The sequence below is a fragment of the Sitophilus oryzae genome, unplaced genomic scaffold (genome assembly GCF_002938485.1).
Source record: "Sitophilus oryzae breed Bouriz unplaced genomic scaffold, Soryzae_2.0 scaffold_1111_pilon_pilon, whole genome shotgun sequence".
Taxonomy (NCBI): Eukaryota; Metazoa; Arthropoda; class Insecta; order Coleoptera; family Curculionidae; genus Sitophilus; species Sitophilus oryzae.
Genome location: NW_022145740.1, coordinates 2,519,917 through 2,536,739, shown reverse-complemented (window position 1 = coordinate 2,536,739; position 16,823 = coordinate 2,519,917). Strand labels below are relative to the sequence as shown.

Genomic DNA, 16,823 nt, shown 5'->3' with positions numbered 1-16,823 from the left:
TGAGCATCTCATTCATAAATAGCTGGAAGATGCGGACAGACAACGTCTTGTTATTGTTGTGTTATTGTTTTTGGCTCTAACGAGTGCGACACGAGCGATAGATAGGCTGTCTCCGTCGTAACGGTCGTTTCCTGACGGCTCTGCCGCCCAACGCAACACTGTCTTTTGTTTCTTCAGTGCACCTGCACTCTCCGTATCATAGGCGGGTATTTTTTTTTATTTTAATGAAGCTATAATTCAATTAAAAATATATCGTATTTAAACTTTTTATATTATTAAGATTTAGGATAAAAAAAAATAGTTTAATATAAAGCAAAGTTTAGGACTTAGAAAAAAATACGTCTTAGAGTCTAAAAACGATAAAAATAATAAAGTACGTGTTATAGAAGAAATTTTAATAATCGAAATTATTTAATTTTTGAAATTGATGATAAATTATTAATTTAATAAAATATTAATTTTAGTCAAACATTTACAACTCTAATATTAATCAAAACAGGATCTATTCTATAGATATAATAGAACAGAAAGAGAAAAAACTTTATAATTGTTTAATTTTTTTTTCCGGTAAAAGTGATGTCTTATTATGTAAATTAGAAAAAACAGGAATCTGTTCCATTAAAGCAAGCTTTTAGGAAGTGAATAAAATGAAAACTACATTTATTTAACTCGTTACTGTCTTTATTATAGAGTAAGTATAATAATGGTAATGGTGACTATACTTTATTCAATGGAAATATGCACCAAATTCAAACAAATATAAAAGGCATGAGTATAAACAGTATTACTACAGTAATATTGAACATTGGTTCAAAAATATTACATTAATATAATACAATATTACTGTAGGTATTACTGTCAACGTGCAAGCTTGTTTGAAGCTTGATGTATTTGTATGCGCTTGGTACATCTTGGCGTTGGAAAATGTATAGAAAATTATTAAGAAAAACTAGTACGTAATGGGGGATATCTTGATATACAGAGTGGTCGGAATTGTATTCAGGAAACTTTGGCAGCATAATCTGCAAATAAAATCAGTAAAAAAAATAGTATAAATTTATGTCCTAAAATGCTTCGTTTCAGAGATACAGAGTGTAGAAATTTCATTTTTATTTCGCTTTTTTCCAAATAATTTATGAAGAATGTATTGATTAATTCGTTTCCAAATATCTTGAGAACTATACTTGTGGCGAGTGTCAACAAGAGACCTTATTAAGTAAAAAACGTTGGAAATGTAAATTTTTCTCAGTAGTTTTATATAGATACAGACAAAAAGTATTACTCTTCAAATAACTTAAAAAATATGTAGGTGGCGCCCCCTATTAGTAAAAGTCAAATTGACATCTAAATCTAATTTTTCATGTCAAAAAACTCCCAAACGCCAATTTTCGTCCAAATATTGACGTCACTTCAGAAATTATTTGGAAAAAAATCGAAATAAAAATGAAACTTCTACACCCTGTATCTCCGAAACGAAGCATTTTAAAAACTTACAAGTTCATTTTTTTAGAAAGCCAATGCAACATTTCTGAGTTTCAAATAAAGATAAAAAACAGTAAAACATATAATAATAATATGTAAATTATTTTCTTGGATACATACATATATGGCAAATAATAACAGATTGTTTTATTAAAGATTTACGTTTTGGTTAATTCTAAAACTATCTTCAGATTATATGTGATATTACTTAAGTGATATTACATTATAAAAGAAAAAATGAAAATTATACCTTATAATCGAAAAAAAACGGCGTCAGCGATGGCTATGAAATGAAGATCGCTGTCATTTTATATGTAAAATTATATGGAGTATGTATCGATGGTTTTTTCCAAGCCAACTGGACGCCGTTTTTTTCGATCATACGGTATTACAAATTAATAATAGATTAACAGTCGAGAAAAAAAAAGAAAAAACTCTAGGTAAGTACTGGATAAATTTTAAAATGGCATATTTATTTTATCTTTGTTTAATATAAAAAAAACGAAATATCTACCTGGTTTACATAACCCTGTATAATTTGTGAAATAATAATGGACAAAAATGCAAGCGGTAAGAAAAATATTTACAAAAAATATGTACTTGTTTACATTTCTGGACCATTGTTCGTCATTTTTGTTATCATAATGGTGACCCTATCATAAAAACGTAGTTATTTCTATACCTGATGTGAAACTATAGGGAAAAAGTAATGTTTGTAAAATATTTTAGTCTTGAAAAAAAATAAGGAATGTTTGGTATTTTAAAATGTTTGGTAGCTTGTAATTTTTTCGACTTTCTCGATTGTTTATAGTTTATAATAAGCCTTAAAAATTGTTGTTTCATAATGGAATATCATTCTGGAATTCCTGTATGTTATTTTAGATTCTAAGGATGGTTTTAGAATAAAAAGAAACACATTTTTCATAAAAAAAAGCATTAAATTAACCAATGCCCAAGAAAATAATGTGTCTACTTCTTATGTACTTAATAATGTATCTACTCGTTATATTAATAACGAGGTTAGTAAGAACCTTTACGTAAATGATAAATATAAAAAATACAGATTTTCCAGGGTTTATAATTTACTAAATTATTATCTAAATAAGCGCCTTTCTACAACGCCACTGACGCCAAAATAGTAAATTTGACTTACCTGTGGAATGTTGTTCCAGGACTTAAATAGTCCAATTTCTTACAAATTTGGCACTGACGAACCATGTTTTATAGTTTTTAAATAAAAAGTAATCAAAATAAACACTAAACCGACACTACACACTAAGAAAATCGAATCCAAAAAATACAAAATCAAAACATCCAATAAAAACAATAAAATAGCCATGGAGAAACTGTGACAACAAGGTTTTACGACACGTGCTTTACTCTACTATGGCTCTACTACGAGAGAATAAAGAATGAACAGGCGACCCGGCGATTGATGGGTGTTGCCAAATTGTAAAGAATTTGTCATTTTTAAATAGTCTCCGACTTATAATTTAGTAGTATAGGGACTACTTAATACATCTTTCTACTATTAAACACTACTTTATTAAAATACAGTTTTAATATCTCAATATATGTGTATAACAACAAAAAAAATATGAATAATATTTTAGACGTGACAACATAGGCTGGAGGCGAAAGACTCAGACGGCCGAGGTCAGCTGCACCCAGGAGTAAACATGTTTACAAAAATTAATATTGGACCGCGCTTAAATGTAAATAGTGTAGTCTATATTTTATTCTAAGTCTATGGCTTGAACCCATTTTTGCTATGGATCAAATCGGTGTAAGAAATTTTGAAGCTTTAAAGTGTTGTTTCGGGAGAGTTGAATATCCGGGAAAGTTGAGTTATTGAATGTTATTGCACCCAACAATAACGCCCTAATTACGCTCTCCTTTACGCGTTAACATTTTTTTAGGCAATTATGTTAACATTTGAAATTGTCACAACAGAACAAGAAGCCTAGTTCGAATTCTTTTTCACTTATTTTTTACTACCCGAAACAGCGTTACATCACACAAACCTCGTACCTAGTGTTTTATATTCTCAATAACTGCACTAGCAAAAAAATAAAATACTGAAGTATTATGACAAAACCCCGATTTCAATATTATTTTAATGCGATCGACTTGACGCATGACGGCGCGGCGGCATGAAATATATATTGTTATTTTCTGATTTCTGTCGTAGAATGCGCTGCGGTCGGAATTTGTTGAAATCAACTGAAATGCACCAAGCCTATAGGAAGATATGCATATTTGTTTAAGTACCTTAATTTTAGCTGTAGAAAATAAATATTAGAATTAAAGTAATATCAATGTTTTAGTCGTTTTATTACTAATTCAATTTTTTGCAAATATAGCCCAATCACTTAAGCTGAAAATTGACGAAACAATAAAAAAATAAACTTGGATGCCTGGAGTAACGTTTAATTGAAAAATTATACACAAACCATTTGAAAATTAAATATATGATGACCTGGATACTATAGTTGTACGATTACTATGTAGGTACATATTACAAAGTATTTTTCAATGCCCTGGATTCTTCACTAATCATTCCAGAAAGTTCTAAATACATTAAATTTAAAATCTTTATCATTTATTATTAAGTTTTAACGTCTTAAACGATTCAAGTTCCAAGGAATTAAAAAAATTCTTCTTCTCGTTATTATATCTAGCTTTAAGCAAGAAATTTTGCAGCGATTCATTGCTGCTAAAAGTATACTTCATTGCTCCAACTTGTCCTTTTTCTAATATTTCTAAGGCTACCAATAACCCTTCACTCGACCTGTCTTCGTAACAATCTAGTGGCTTGTAGTATTGAAATAATCCTTTAGGCCTGCTACGTTTGTTTTTCTTAGTGTGTTGAATTTGCTGTTTGGAATTCGTATTAAGTTTTAACATATCACCTCCAGTATTCTGCGTGTAATTTGGTTTTAGAAACATACTCATTATTCTTGAAAATATATTTTGATTTTGTCCCAATTTATTGGCCATGTTTAAGTTTAACAGTCTGTCGGTATATATCGATTTAGAAGTACCTAAATATAATACAATAAAATAAATTATTATTGTTTTATTTCTTTTTATTAACAGTCTTACATAGGCTCGTCTGTCTGGATAGTGATTTTTGGTACATTGAAATTTTATATTCCGGTATTTTATCTAACAGCTTACAGATGATATGTCCGACATAGGGTAAATAATGTGATCCTTGCGAAAGTATAAAGAAGGTCTTTTGGTACAATGGCATCCTGGGATCTCGGTAAAGACGGCAAAGATACTCGAAAGTCCTGAAATTATTTCGATATGAATAAAATAAATATAAGACTTTTGAACCGATTCTAATACTGGGATTTGATTTCACACACTGAAGTGTATATTAAACAATAACAAACTATAAATAATAACGACAGATATACAGATAACGAAAGCAGAAGTCTAGATTTGGTAACAGCATTATTTAACAAATTATATAGCTCAAGCAAAATACAGTCAGACTGGCTTAAATCAACATTCGTAACCCTGCCAAAGAAACCCAACGCCTCACAATGTGATGACTATCGGATGAGAAGTCTTATGTCCCATGTCCTCAAAACCTTTCTTAGAATCATCCACACACGAATCTACAAGAAGTGCGAAAATCAGATGGACAACACCCAGTTTAGCTTCAGAAACGGACTCGGAACGCGTGAAGCACTCTTCTCCCTAAATGTAATGACACAGAGGTGTAGAGACATGAATGTGAATGTATTCGCATGCTTCATAGACTATCGTAAGGCGTTCGACTGTGTTAATCATCAGAAGATGATCAAAATTCAAAGAACAACCAGAGTTGACGAACAAGACCTACATTTCATATCAGAACTTTATTGGCATCAAACGGCGGTTAGGTCTTGTCTCCGCTCCTGTTTAACCTGTGCTCATAGACTATATTTAGTGAAGCACTGGATCGAATCCAGGGCGGAATCAAGTTCAATGGAATCCCAATAAACAATATCAGATATGCCGATGAGACGGTTATAATAGCCAGCGATATACAAGAACTGCAAAGCATTATAGATTCCGTAGTCCACTATAGCGAGATGTTTGGACTGCATCTCAATGTCTCCAAGACCAAACTATTGGTCTTTTCTAAGACTCCAATAAATGCACACCTGCGTGTCAAGGGACAAAGAATCGAACAAGTGACCTCAATAAAGTATTTAGGAGCTAACATCAATAGTCAGTGCGACCCGAAAAGAGAAATATTTTCAAGAATTGAGCAAGCGAGAAAAATCTTTGTGAGAATGAAATCATTTTTTACAAGACGAGACCTCAATGCAGAACTCAGAACTCGAATGGCCAGATGCTACGTCTTCTCTGTGTTACTCTACGGATGTGAGAGCTGGACACTGGATTCACAGACCGAAAAGAGAATAGAAGCCTTCAAAATGTATGTGTACAGACGGATGCTGCGAATCTCATGGGTACAAAGGATCACCAACGATGAAGTATTCCAGCGCATGCAGAAACAAAAAGAGATATTGAACACCATCAAGGAAAGAAAAATGCAATACCTGAGGTGGATATATGAGGTGGTAGATACGAAATACTGCGCCTCATAATAGAGGGCAAAGTGCAAGGGAAAAGATCAGTAGGAAGACGCCAGAACTCATGGGGTCTCATTGCGTCTTCCGAGCTGCAGTTTCCAGGGCCACAATTAGTGATTCCCACGAGACCAACGAGACGAGACTTTCATAAAGTCTTGTCTCGTCTCGCCGATAATATAAGAAGTCTCGTATCAAGTCTCGTCTCGGAGCCTCCAGTGTCGTCTCGTCTCGCGTCTCGTACGAGAGTCTCGTGAAAGTATCGAAATTTCATCATGCATAATCCTTGTTCCAGTCCAGTACAGGATATGTATTTATAGTTTGTACAAAACAACCTTGGGATCACGTGACATTTGTAAAGAAACCGGAACATTTTTGTAATTTTTCTTGTTTATTTTTTATTAACTAATCGATATTTATTAGGCTACAACTAGCATTTAAACATTCAGGGTGTAAAAAAGATTGATCTCAAGTCACGTGTTCCCAAAGTTGTTTTGTTTGAGCTATAGTTGCTATAATATAAAAGTAGGATGAAAAAATTACAAATGTTGAAAAATAAATCATATATTTCATAGTAATACGTAAACACAAAACAAAAACCAAAATCATAACATTAATTTTGAAAAAAAATCATATATGTCATAGTAATACGTAAACACAAAAGAAAAGCCAAGAACTTAACATTAATTTTGAAAACAAGTAAAAACAATAATATAGGTACTAACAGCCTTCTCGGTCGCAAATGTTTTTGTTTTTCACCCAGTCATTTAGGCATAACAAACATCGTGCATATTCATTATTAAGGCGATTTCTGTGTATTCTAATGGTTAACGCAGCACAAGAGAATAACCTTTCCGCCGGGACTGAGGTAGCTGGTATACTCAAAAGATCTCGTGCCATCAAACTTAAAATGGGAAGTTCAGAACTATGAGTTCTCCACCATTGTAATATATCTGTGTCTTTATTACACCGGGAATTGAATAGTATTTTTGAAGCTCCTGCATCCATTCTCCTTCGGCAAGGGTAGGATTTACTGCGTACAAGACATCAAAATCAATTACAAACTCCGACTTTTCAGGTCCAGGATTTTCTCGTCCTTGTTCTCGTCCACCGCTGTTTCTGTCGAACGTAAATTGATCTAAACTGTCGAACGTAAATTGAACGTAAAAACTCTAATTGATGAAAACAGACTTGACAAATATCTTGAAATTTCTGAATCGAATTATCTTTTAATTCTTGGCCCCATTTTGTCATATCAAACGTTTCTAACTTATGACGTGGATCGAGAATTAAAACTGCAGCATAAATCCAGTTCGTTTTACGATAATGCTTTAGTATTTTGTCTCTCGCAGCCTGAAAACCAACAGTAAGCTGCTCTGCGACAGGGGTTCGTTTTGTTTTTCTGTCCCATTCAAATATTTTGCTCTCAAGATTATCTATTAGTATATATGTACCTATATTGATACATACAACCACCATAGGTAAGGTGACGTACTTCTCTCCTCCGAGTTTTTTTGAAAGTATTTGAAAGTTGATTAATAATTTATGCACTTCTTCTAGCAATATCCATTCTTCATCTCTAAGAGCATATGGTTTTAAATCAACAACATTTTGACATAATACACCGAATCCATGTCTGCCTTTAAGAGCTACTTGCAACATAGCATCACTGGAATTCCAGCGTGTAGGTACATCCAACACAGAACTTAAGTAAAAGTTGGTTTTTAAGTAAAGGTTTTTCAAGTGTTCACCTGCGAGACTCTCGTACGAGACACGAGAAGTCTCGCACGAGACGAGACCAATAAAAGTCTCGTCTCGTATTGTCCGAGTATCGTCTCGAGTCTCGTCTCTAAAACGAGACGAGACCATACGAGACTCTCGAAAACGAGACTCTCGTGGTAATCACTAGCCACAATTGCCATTTGGATCGCCAAGCTTTGGCAGGAGAGGGCGTGATAAGAAGAAGGAACTATAAATACCGAAATCGAAAATAAATGGGCGTTAAAGACGGCTGAGACTTCACTACTAAGCGGAATGACAGTCGATAATAATTTTGCAAGCCCCAGACGTCGTTACTGGCCCGTACTCTTCTTTATTTTTTAAGGGTGCTTACTGCCAGTTGGCATTAAAAAGGGTTGTGATTTATTAAGTAAAAATGACTTTTAAATGGTGTGGTTTGAAATTCGAGAAAAAAATAATTTTTTTTATAAATATATTTGTGTGTCCGGAAATGGGGGGGGGGCGTCTAGAGATGGACCTCGCCAAAATGTTTTCTTTGTCTTTGACATAGTTTTATTCGATCACGGTAGTATACAGGGTGAGTCTTAAATAAATGTAAATATTTTCCAGGCTGGTAGATCTCGATAAAACAGACATATTACTTTACTGTTTTTCAAATACTAAAGTCCAAAATAACCGAGATATTTTACTATGAAGATTTCTAAAAAATTATTTTTCGTTTACATTTTCAGAACCACAGGATCTTTTCTTGTTTTTCTTTCTTGGAAATTTAATCTACTACCTATGTTGCCGTATTATGAAGATATTATGATTTTTAACTAAAAATTTAAAAATATTATGATTTTTAACTAAAAATTTAAAAAATTTCCAAAAAAAAATTCAAAAAATTTAAAATTTTAAAATCTCTGATGTCGAAATAATATACTATCCCTAAAAATATTTAGACTTATTTAAAATTCACCCTGTATAAGAAACGATTCATTACAAAACATTTATTAAAATAGCTGAGGCTTTCTCAGTCACCCTGTACAGCTATTCAACTTACTGATATTTAGAAGCATGTTTTTTTCTAACATACGCCCATGTTTTTCGTAATCTAAAAATGGAAGGATTCTGCAAACCACACAGTACAGACCTGCAAGATTGAAAGTTGGACAAGCGATGGCATTTACTTGCAACGTTAATAAATCTGGACACGAGTCTTGCTCTAATCTGAAAATTATAGTTAAAATTATGGATTTTAATATTTTTCAATTATTGATTTAAAAGAAATGAGGAAGGAATAAAAAAAAAATTATACCGGCTGCGTCTCAAAAGCCCTCACTCTGGCCCTCACCCATATAACTTTTTTATTTTTTCAGATAAAACAAGGAGATTTGGTATTTTAGTATATGACATAAATTAGGATTGATTGACATATTCAATTGTTTTCGGCCACTTCCGGTTTCACCGGAAATGACTACAACTTTTGATTTTTAAATGGCACCTTCGGTATTTTTTTACTTTATTCGATAGACAATGACACTTTGAATAGAGTGACATATGTTATGTCAACTTTTGACCTTTCGCATATGGATTATTTGAAATGATAAAATGCTTTTCATAACGACAATTTGACTCGAAATACCAAGTGTGTAGTATCAAATTATTCGTAAAAAAATGCTTTTTCCAAATCTGCTAATGAGCCACCCTCGTTCCATTTGAAAAAATTGAGATATGATTAAAAATACGATTTTGGCATCTTTTAACTGACCAGGACAAGACATTAAGAACATTAGACGATCAAATCTATTTTTCCAAGGCTCCTTGATTAAAAATTAGTGTTTTAACATAGCCACACTCAATTTAACACACTCTAGATTGTAATTTAAAATACAATTTGTTTTTGAGCGAATATGTCAAAAGTTGACATATGATATGTCATTCGATTCAGAGTGTCATTTTCTATCGAATAAGGTAAAAACATACCGAGGGTGCCATTTAAAAATGAAAAGTTTAGTAGTTTCCGGTTAAACAGGAAGTGACCGAAAACAATTAAATACGTAATTCAATCCTAATTTATGTCATATATTAACATACCAAATCTCCTTTTTTTATCGGAAAAAATAAAAAAGTTATAGGGGTGAGTCACTTTTGAGACGCGCCCGGTATATTTATAGGTATATTAAAAACAAAGTCATCTATAGCTACCTACTTTATAAAATATTTTAGACACAGACAGTTCAGTTTGACATATTATTAGGTATGTTTGGCCTTTCCCCTCACAAATGATCGAAAAAAATGGCGTCCAGTTGGTATGGAAATGAACATCTATGACATTCCCCATATAATTTTACATATAAAATGACAGCGATCTTTTAATACCCATCGCTGTCGCCTTTTTTTCGGTCATACTGAATTAGCAATGACTAAAGAATAAAAGAACCAACAACATACAAGAATAAATTGTTACCATTTGTAATCTATTACTTACAGTTACGCTTATTAGACTCATTTAGTTATGAATAATCTTTATTTATTTACATTTTTGATAAATTTTTCGCCTACGTCTATGGTGGATGCAGCTTCTTTAACATAAAAACCGTATTGATATGTTCACAAAAAGTACAAAACTACTTAGTATGGGCTCTATGTTAGGACATATTCTAATATCAGAAAAATAATTATGAAATTCAATAAGAAAACGCTAAAAAGATTGAGTGGAGAAAATTAACTGTTTTAAACATATAATTCCTGGCTCTTACTTATTGTTGCGGATTTTACACTTGAAAGCTCAATAAATCACCATGGTAATAAAGTTTATACAAAGTTCTCTACACACAACAAACTATTAATAATTGCTAAAAAAGTCGCTGCTGACAAATCGGTTATCTCCAAAAATAGGGTCTAACATCACAAATTTTACTTCAACCCGTATATGCACATTACGCGTCCTTAGATTTTTTAGTCATTGAATATTACCGAGTTTTATGTTTCACTCTTTATTGTGTATTTTATAACTGGGTTAATGCTAAGTTAATTATAGTGAGATTTTTTGAAGTGAAACTTCTTTACGCGCGATGGGAGTGACACACCACGGCATTAATAAATAAATAAATCTTTATTGACTACGTATTTATACAATGTATAATTGTAGCAGGTCAGAGTAAATAACAAACAGATAAGAATTCATAAAAATAATAAAAGTTAGAAAAAAAAACAATAGACGGAGGCAAAGTGTGTTACATTAAATACATACAAGACAAACAATTTAAGAATTTTTTGTACAAATAAATCAAATTAAATCTAAGTTTCCATCTACCTGCTCTATAAACTTATCCACGCTATAAATTCCAGATTTCTCTAAAAATTTCTTAAGCTTATATTTAAATTTATTAAAACATAGAGTTTTTAATTCCATTGGAAGACGGTTGTATAAATCAATGCGTAGAGAGTTTCTAGCTGATTTATCCAGTCTATAGAAATTGGTTCGTATTAGATTGGCAGATCTTGTTCCATAATTATGACAGTCAGAGTTAACTGTCAGATGAAATTTAGTTTTATGAACTTCCAAAAGTTGATTTAATATATATAGAGCAGGCAGTGTAAGTATATTCAGTCTAATAAAGTGGGGCTTACATGTATCTCGATAGCCAAACACCACATAATATTCTAATTACACTTTTTTCCAACCGAAATATTTGAATAGAATTTGTCGAGTTCCCCCACAAAGCCACTCCATAGGACATATGGGAATGAAACAAGGCATAGTACGAATTCAACAAAGACTCCTGGCAGATTAACGCTTTAAGTTTACACATCAAGTATACCACCGACGAAAGTCTGCGTTTAAGATTTTCAATATGTGGTACCCAACTGATTGTACTATCCAGTGTAATACCCAATAGTTTAGCACTATTCATTTCTATATCCTTAGACCATCTGGAGGAAAAAAATATGTTTTGCGTTTTATCGCGATTCAGTTTCAGGCAATTATGCGTGAACCAAGTCTCCGGACGTTTCATCAACCTTTCGCTTTCAGTCACTAGCAGATCCATATTTTTATTTCTACAAGACATTGAACTGTCATCCGCAAACGCTCGACACTTATTTAGTAGAAGGTAATTAAAAAGGTCATTAATATAAATAATAAAGAGCAGTGGTCCCAGTACATATCCCTGTGGCACACCACTCTCCATCAAACCTACTTCAGAAACCGCATTGGCAAAGTCCACGCACTGTCTACGCCCGTCGAGATATGACTTAAGCAATTGCAGTCCAACACCTCTAACACCATATCTGTACAACTTGTCAATCAGGATCGCATGCGATACACAGTCGAACGCCTTAGTGAGATCGCATAGCATTAGATTTACCAGCTCTCCCTTTTCAAAGCCCTCGACTATGTCCGACACAACCCTACCAACAGCCTGAACCGCAGATCACCCCTCCCGGAAGCCGAACTGTGAAAAGTCGAGCAAATTGTTTCTCTCGAAAAAATCCATTAATCTAACTTTAATAATTTTTTCAAATATTTTGCCAAAAACGGTAACAATCGATATGGGGCGATAGTCCGACACTGAATCCTCGTCTCCTTTTTTAAAAACTGGAACCACTCTAGATAATTTAAAAGGATTGGGAAAATTGCCCTTTTCAACACAAATGTTAAAAAGATGAACCATAGGCTGGATAATTTCATTTGAAATGCTTTTCAAAATATTGCTACTTATATCATAAATATCATATGAAGCCGAATCTTTCAGCGCATTAACAGCCTTCCATATCTCTCGCCCGTCTATTGGCAAAAAACAAAAGTGCTGTTGTTCATTAATATATTTCCAATCAATTCATCCTGAATATTTTGATCAATGGACAACTCGCTTACAATTTTAGATGCTATTTCCAGAAAATCCTAGTTGAATTCCCCAGCTTTTATATCAGAGTTGTTTCTCGATCTTGCCTGATGATTTCTCTCGAGGTTGATAATTTTCCAGGCACTTTTTGCTTTCGATTTTGATGAATTTACATAATTACTGTAGGCATTCTTTTTTGCGATAATGATAGACTTTTTATAGTCTCCCCGCAGTAATCGGTAGTAGGCGCTATACTCTACACTATTTAATCCGTCAGCAATGCATTTTACAACTTGCATTTGCCTTCTTTTTTCTTTGAGCTCACTATTATACCAGCGAACAGGAGGATTATTATCCCTATTCCTAACCGTTTTCAAGTGTAAGTGTTTATTTATTAAAATTTGAACATTTATTACTAAAAATTTTGACAAAAACTCAATGTCATTCGAGTTAAAATAGTCTGCCCAGTCTAAATCTAACAATTCCCGCTTTATGCAACTCAAAGCCCTCGTTATACTTCTTACCTTAAAAATTTTAACACACACGACATGACCTTGACGCACGAGCTAAGACCAAAAACTTTTGATTTAACGCTAAGAAAAGCATTATAATAAACTTACTGTACCTGGGTACCAATATCCTCTGGGTGCGTGCTAGGAGTAAGTTTTCATGCGAATATTTTCATCGATAAGTTTGTAGCTTCTGAATAACGGTCTAGGTAAAGCATTTAGCTCATTTGCTAGTTCAGAAATAGAATTATTAGAGTTAAGCAACTCGCATTTTCATTTGGAGAACATCTTCATATTTATTTCAAACCAATAATCAACGAAATAATCAATATTCATATAATTTAACAAAATTACTGTAAACCATTGTAAATACGAATTGTTGGTTAGGTTCAAAAAATTTTCTCTTTTTAAATACATTTAAGCGCTAACATTATTATACATTTGCATAAAATTGTGTATTTTGGGTGGTATTCCACAAAATTTGCAGACTATTGATAAAACAGAAAATTATATGCAGCATTGTATGTCACTTTTTCAAACATGTGCTTTAAATGCTCCAATTTAATAGCTGTTAGTAAGAAGTTTCACTTCAAATATGCGAACATAGTGCACACACAATTTTTTTGATATAGTTTTTCTAGACTTTTTATTCGTTTGACAGCAATCAATATATGACATAATCAATATTATTCGCATATAAAGTTATCAATATAACATGTTCTGCAAATAAAAATAAGTAAAACAGTTCGTATGTCCTAAAATAGTTTCGGCACAAGTTTCGTTTAGACGAAATCAATTACATAGAATATCGATTTATAGGATGATTCATAACCAACATGAGATACAGGCCAGCGACATCGATTTGTGACGTCACCGCAATAGTCGGGCTTTTGTATTGTGCTTATGGTACTGCATATAGTTTTTGCATAAATAATAGTATTAATTGATAGTTTTGCCAGATATAAATATGAGAAATATTATACACAAAGGTATAAAAAAATACATTAACTTTTTATGGCGTTAAAGTAATTAAATAGCATTAAAATTTAGATCTAAAACACGAATATTAATATGAAATAAACAACAGCATAAGATGAACAGAATAAAATCCAGATAATAAAAAGCATGTCCTAAAATTGCGTTAGCGAGTATTTAGCAACTGGTAATAATATACCTTGTGATAAAGTTTCCAAATATTAAAAAAATTGAAAACTATACTTTATCAACAAGTTAAGAAAATGTATTGTATATGATAAGGGCAGAATACATTTTAAAGTTTAATTAAAAATAATTGTAAAAATTTGCCTAACATATTTAAAAAATGTGGATATCAGGTAGAATTAACTATTATCATTAAGTAATTTGTAGTTCGATGTTCATCAAGTAACTATCTCCATAAATCGTAAATAAAAAGATAAAGATATTATTTTTTTATATAAAATACTGAAATAAAGTATCTACAAATCATTTAATTTCTTTAAAATATATTGCCATTTCATAATAATATATATTTCATAATAATAATAATAATTTTCAATATTCATTTTATCCTGAATTTCCAAATCTTGTTTTATTTCATCGGAATGTTTGGGAACATGCACAGTCATATAAGAGGGTTGATTTGGAAAAATTGTAGGTACAGCATCTTCTGTAGGTTTTGGACGTGACCTAGTTACAGTTAATATTGTTGGGAAAGAGAATATAGACAGATCCTGAGTACTTATTATAATTGCTGCTCAAAGGCACAGGCACAGAACAATGTCGCGGCATTTTTTATTTCACAAAGAAAAAATAAAGAAACGAAAACTGTTTTACCTAAAAATACACTATACGATGTCAACTAATTTTTATTCGAGAATATATTTTTATCACAATCATTTTCATTGATTTTTCCGCGTTTAGAAGTGCCGAAATGTGATAGGAAGATAAAAACTACATATTTTTATTTGATTAATAATTTGCGATAACTTTTCTATATAACTTTTTCCGCGGAAATTTATCATAAGGGCGGTGTAATGGAAAACCTTCAATATTTCGAAGTTTTCCATAGTATTCTCAACTTTTTACATACTTTTGGTTTGCTTTGGTTATTTCTTTAGGGTTTGGTTTGGTTTAGTTGTCGTTTTTATGCTTTATTGACAATTTTTTTTTAGTTTTCGCATTCATTGACCATAGCGATATTAAGTTGATAAAAATAGATATTATTCATTGATCTGTGTCAAAGGTCGGGAAGAAGATCACTGCATAGTGGTGAAACAACGCATTTCCGCGGATTTTCATTTTTGTATCGGTGCCGGTGCTTAAAAATAAGTATACAATATAAAATAATATTAATTTTTTATATATCTCATTTCGTTACTTCTAAACCGTATTCAAAAAATGGCAACAACGCATTTCCGCAGAATTCATCTCGTATCAGTATCGTATCATTCTCGTATTAGTAGTTACAAAGACGTCTAAAATATGAAATAACATTAATTTTTCATGTATGTCATTTCGTTACTTTTAAACCGCATTCAAAAAATGGTGACGCATTTCCGCGGCAAAATTTTTTCAGTAAAATACTCCCTGAGGTACCTAGATGACAAAAAAATGTTTTTTTCTTTTTTAACAGATTTCGGCTAAATGAAACTTGACCCATAGTTTCCTTTGGCGGATACAGGGTGTATAATTTAGAACTTTCATTTTTATTTCTTTTCTAAATAATTTCTAAATTAACGTTGATGTTTGCATGAAAATTGGAATCTGTGTTTTCTGAGATGAGAAATTCGATTTTGATGTCAGTATGATTCCTATACTTGTATAAATCGAAGGCGTCAACTTCATATTTTCTAACTGTTTTAAAGAGAATACCTTTTTGTCTGCACTTGTATTACCACCCCTGACTCACCCCTATAACTTATTCATTTCTTCAGATAAAAAAACGAGATTTGGTATGTTAGTATATTATTGTTAGGACTGGTTGACGTATTCAGTTCTTTTTGACCAATTCCTGTTTCACCGGAAATGACTACACTTTTTGTTTTTTAAATAGCAACCTCGGTATTTTTTTTGCTTTATTCGATAGAAAATAACACTCTGAATAGAATGACATCTCATATGTCAAATTTTAACATTTTCGCTTAAAACATAATTGTATTTTATGGTTCCATCTAGAGTGCCATGGCTGTGTTCAAAACCATAATTTTTAATCAAGGAGCCTTAGAAAAATCGATTTGATTGTCTAAAGTCTTTCGCGTCTTGTCCTGGCTGGTTAAAAGGTGCCCAAACCCGAAATCGTATGTTTAATCATATCTCAGTTTGTTCAAATGGAACGAGGTTGGCTCATTAGCACATTTGGAAAAAACATTTTTTGACCAACAATTTGGTACTACACGCACTTGGTACTTCGAGTCAAATTGTCGTTATGAATAGCATGTTGCAATTTCAAATAAACCATATTCGAAAATGTCAAAAGTCGACATATGATATATCATTCTTTTCAAAGTGTCATTTTCTATCGAATACAGTAACAAAATACCGAGGGTGCCATTAAAAAATCAAAAGTTTTAGTCATTTCCTGTTAAACAGGAAGTGACCGAAAATAATATTGAATACGTCAATCAATACTAATTTATGTCATATAATAACATAGCAAATCTCGAATAAAAAAATAAAATAGTACGGAT

At 32.1% G+C, this 16,823-nt stretch overlaps 1 protein-coding gene and 1 long non-coding RNA gene across 5 annotated transcripts in view; both read right to left on the bottom strand.

The window, feature by feature from the left end:
• Window positions 1-663: 663 nt before the first annotated feature.
• On the bottom strand, window positions 664-3,233 carry LOC115882092. Its single transcript, XR_004050146.1, has 2 exons — window positions 2,636-3,233; window positions 664-1,022 (listed from the first exon to the last, which is right to left on the bottom strand). It is a non-coding gene; the product is annotated as an uncharacterized LOC115882092 (long non-coding RNA).
• Window positions 3,234-3,891: 658 nt separating this feature from the next.
• The window catches only part of LOC115882075, a 31,748-nt gene continuing 18,816 nt past the window's right edge, over window positions 3,892-16,823 (bottom strand). For all 4 annotated transcript variants that reach the window (XM_030899913.1, XM_030899924.1, XM_030899940.1 and 1 more), the window contains 3 exons: window positions 8,860-9,026; window positions 4,588-4,778; window positions 3,892-4,526 (listed from right to left, as the gene is read on the bottom strand). In XM_030899913.1, the coding sequence (XP_030755773.1) occupies window positions 4,081-4,526; window positions 4,588-4,778; window positions 8,860-9,026 (804 nt within the window). In that variant the 3' untranslated portion in view covers window positions 3,892-4,080. The remainder of the gene's footprint in view (window positions 4,527-4,587; window positions 4,779-8,859; window positions 9,027-16,823) is intronic.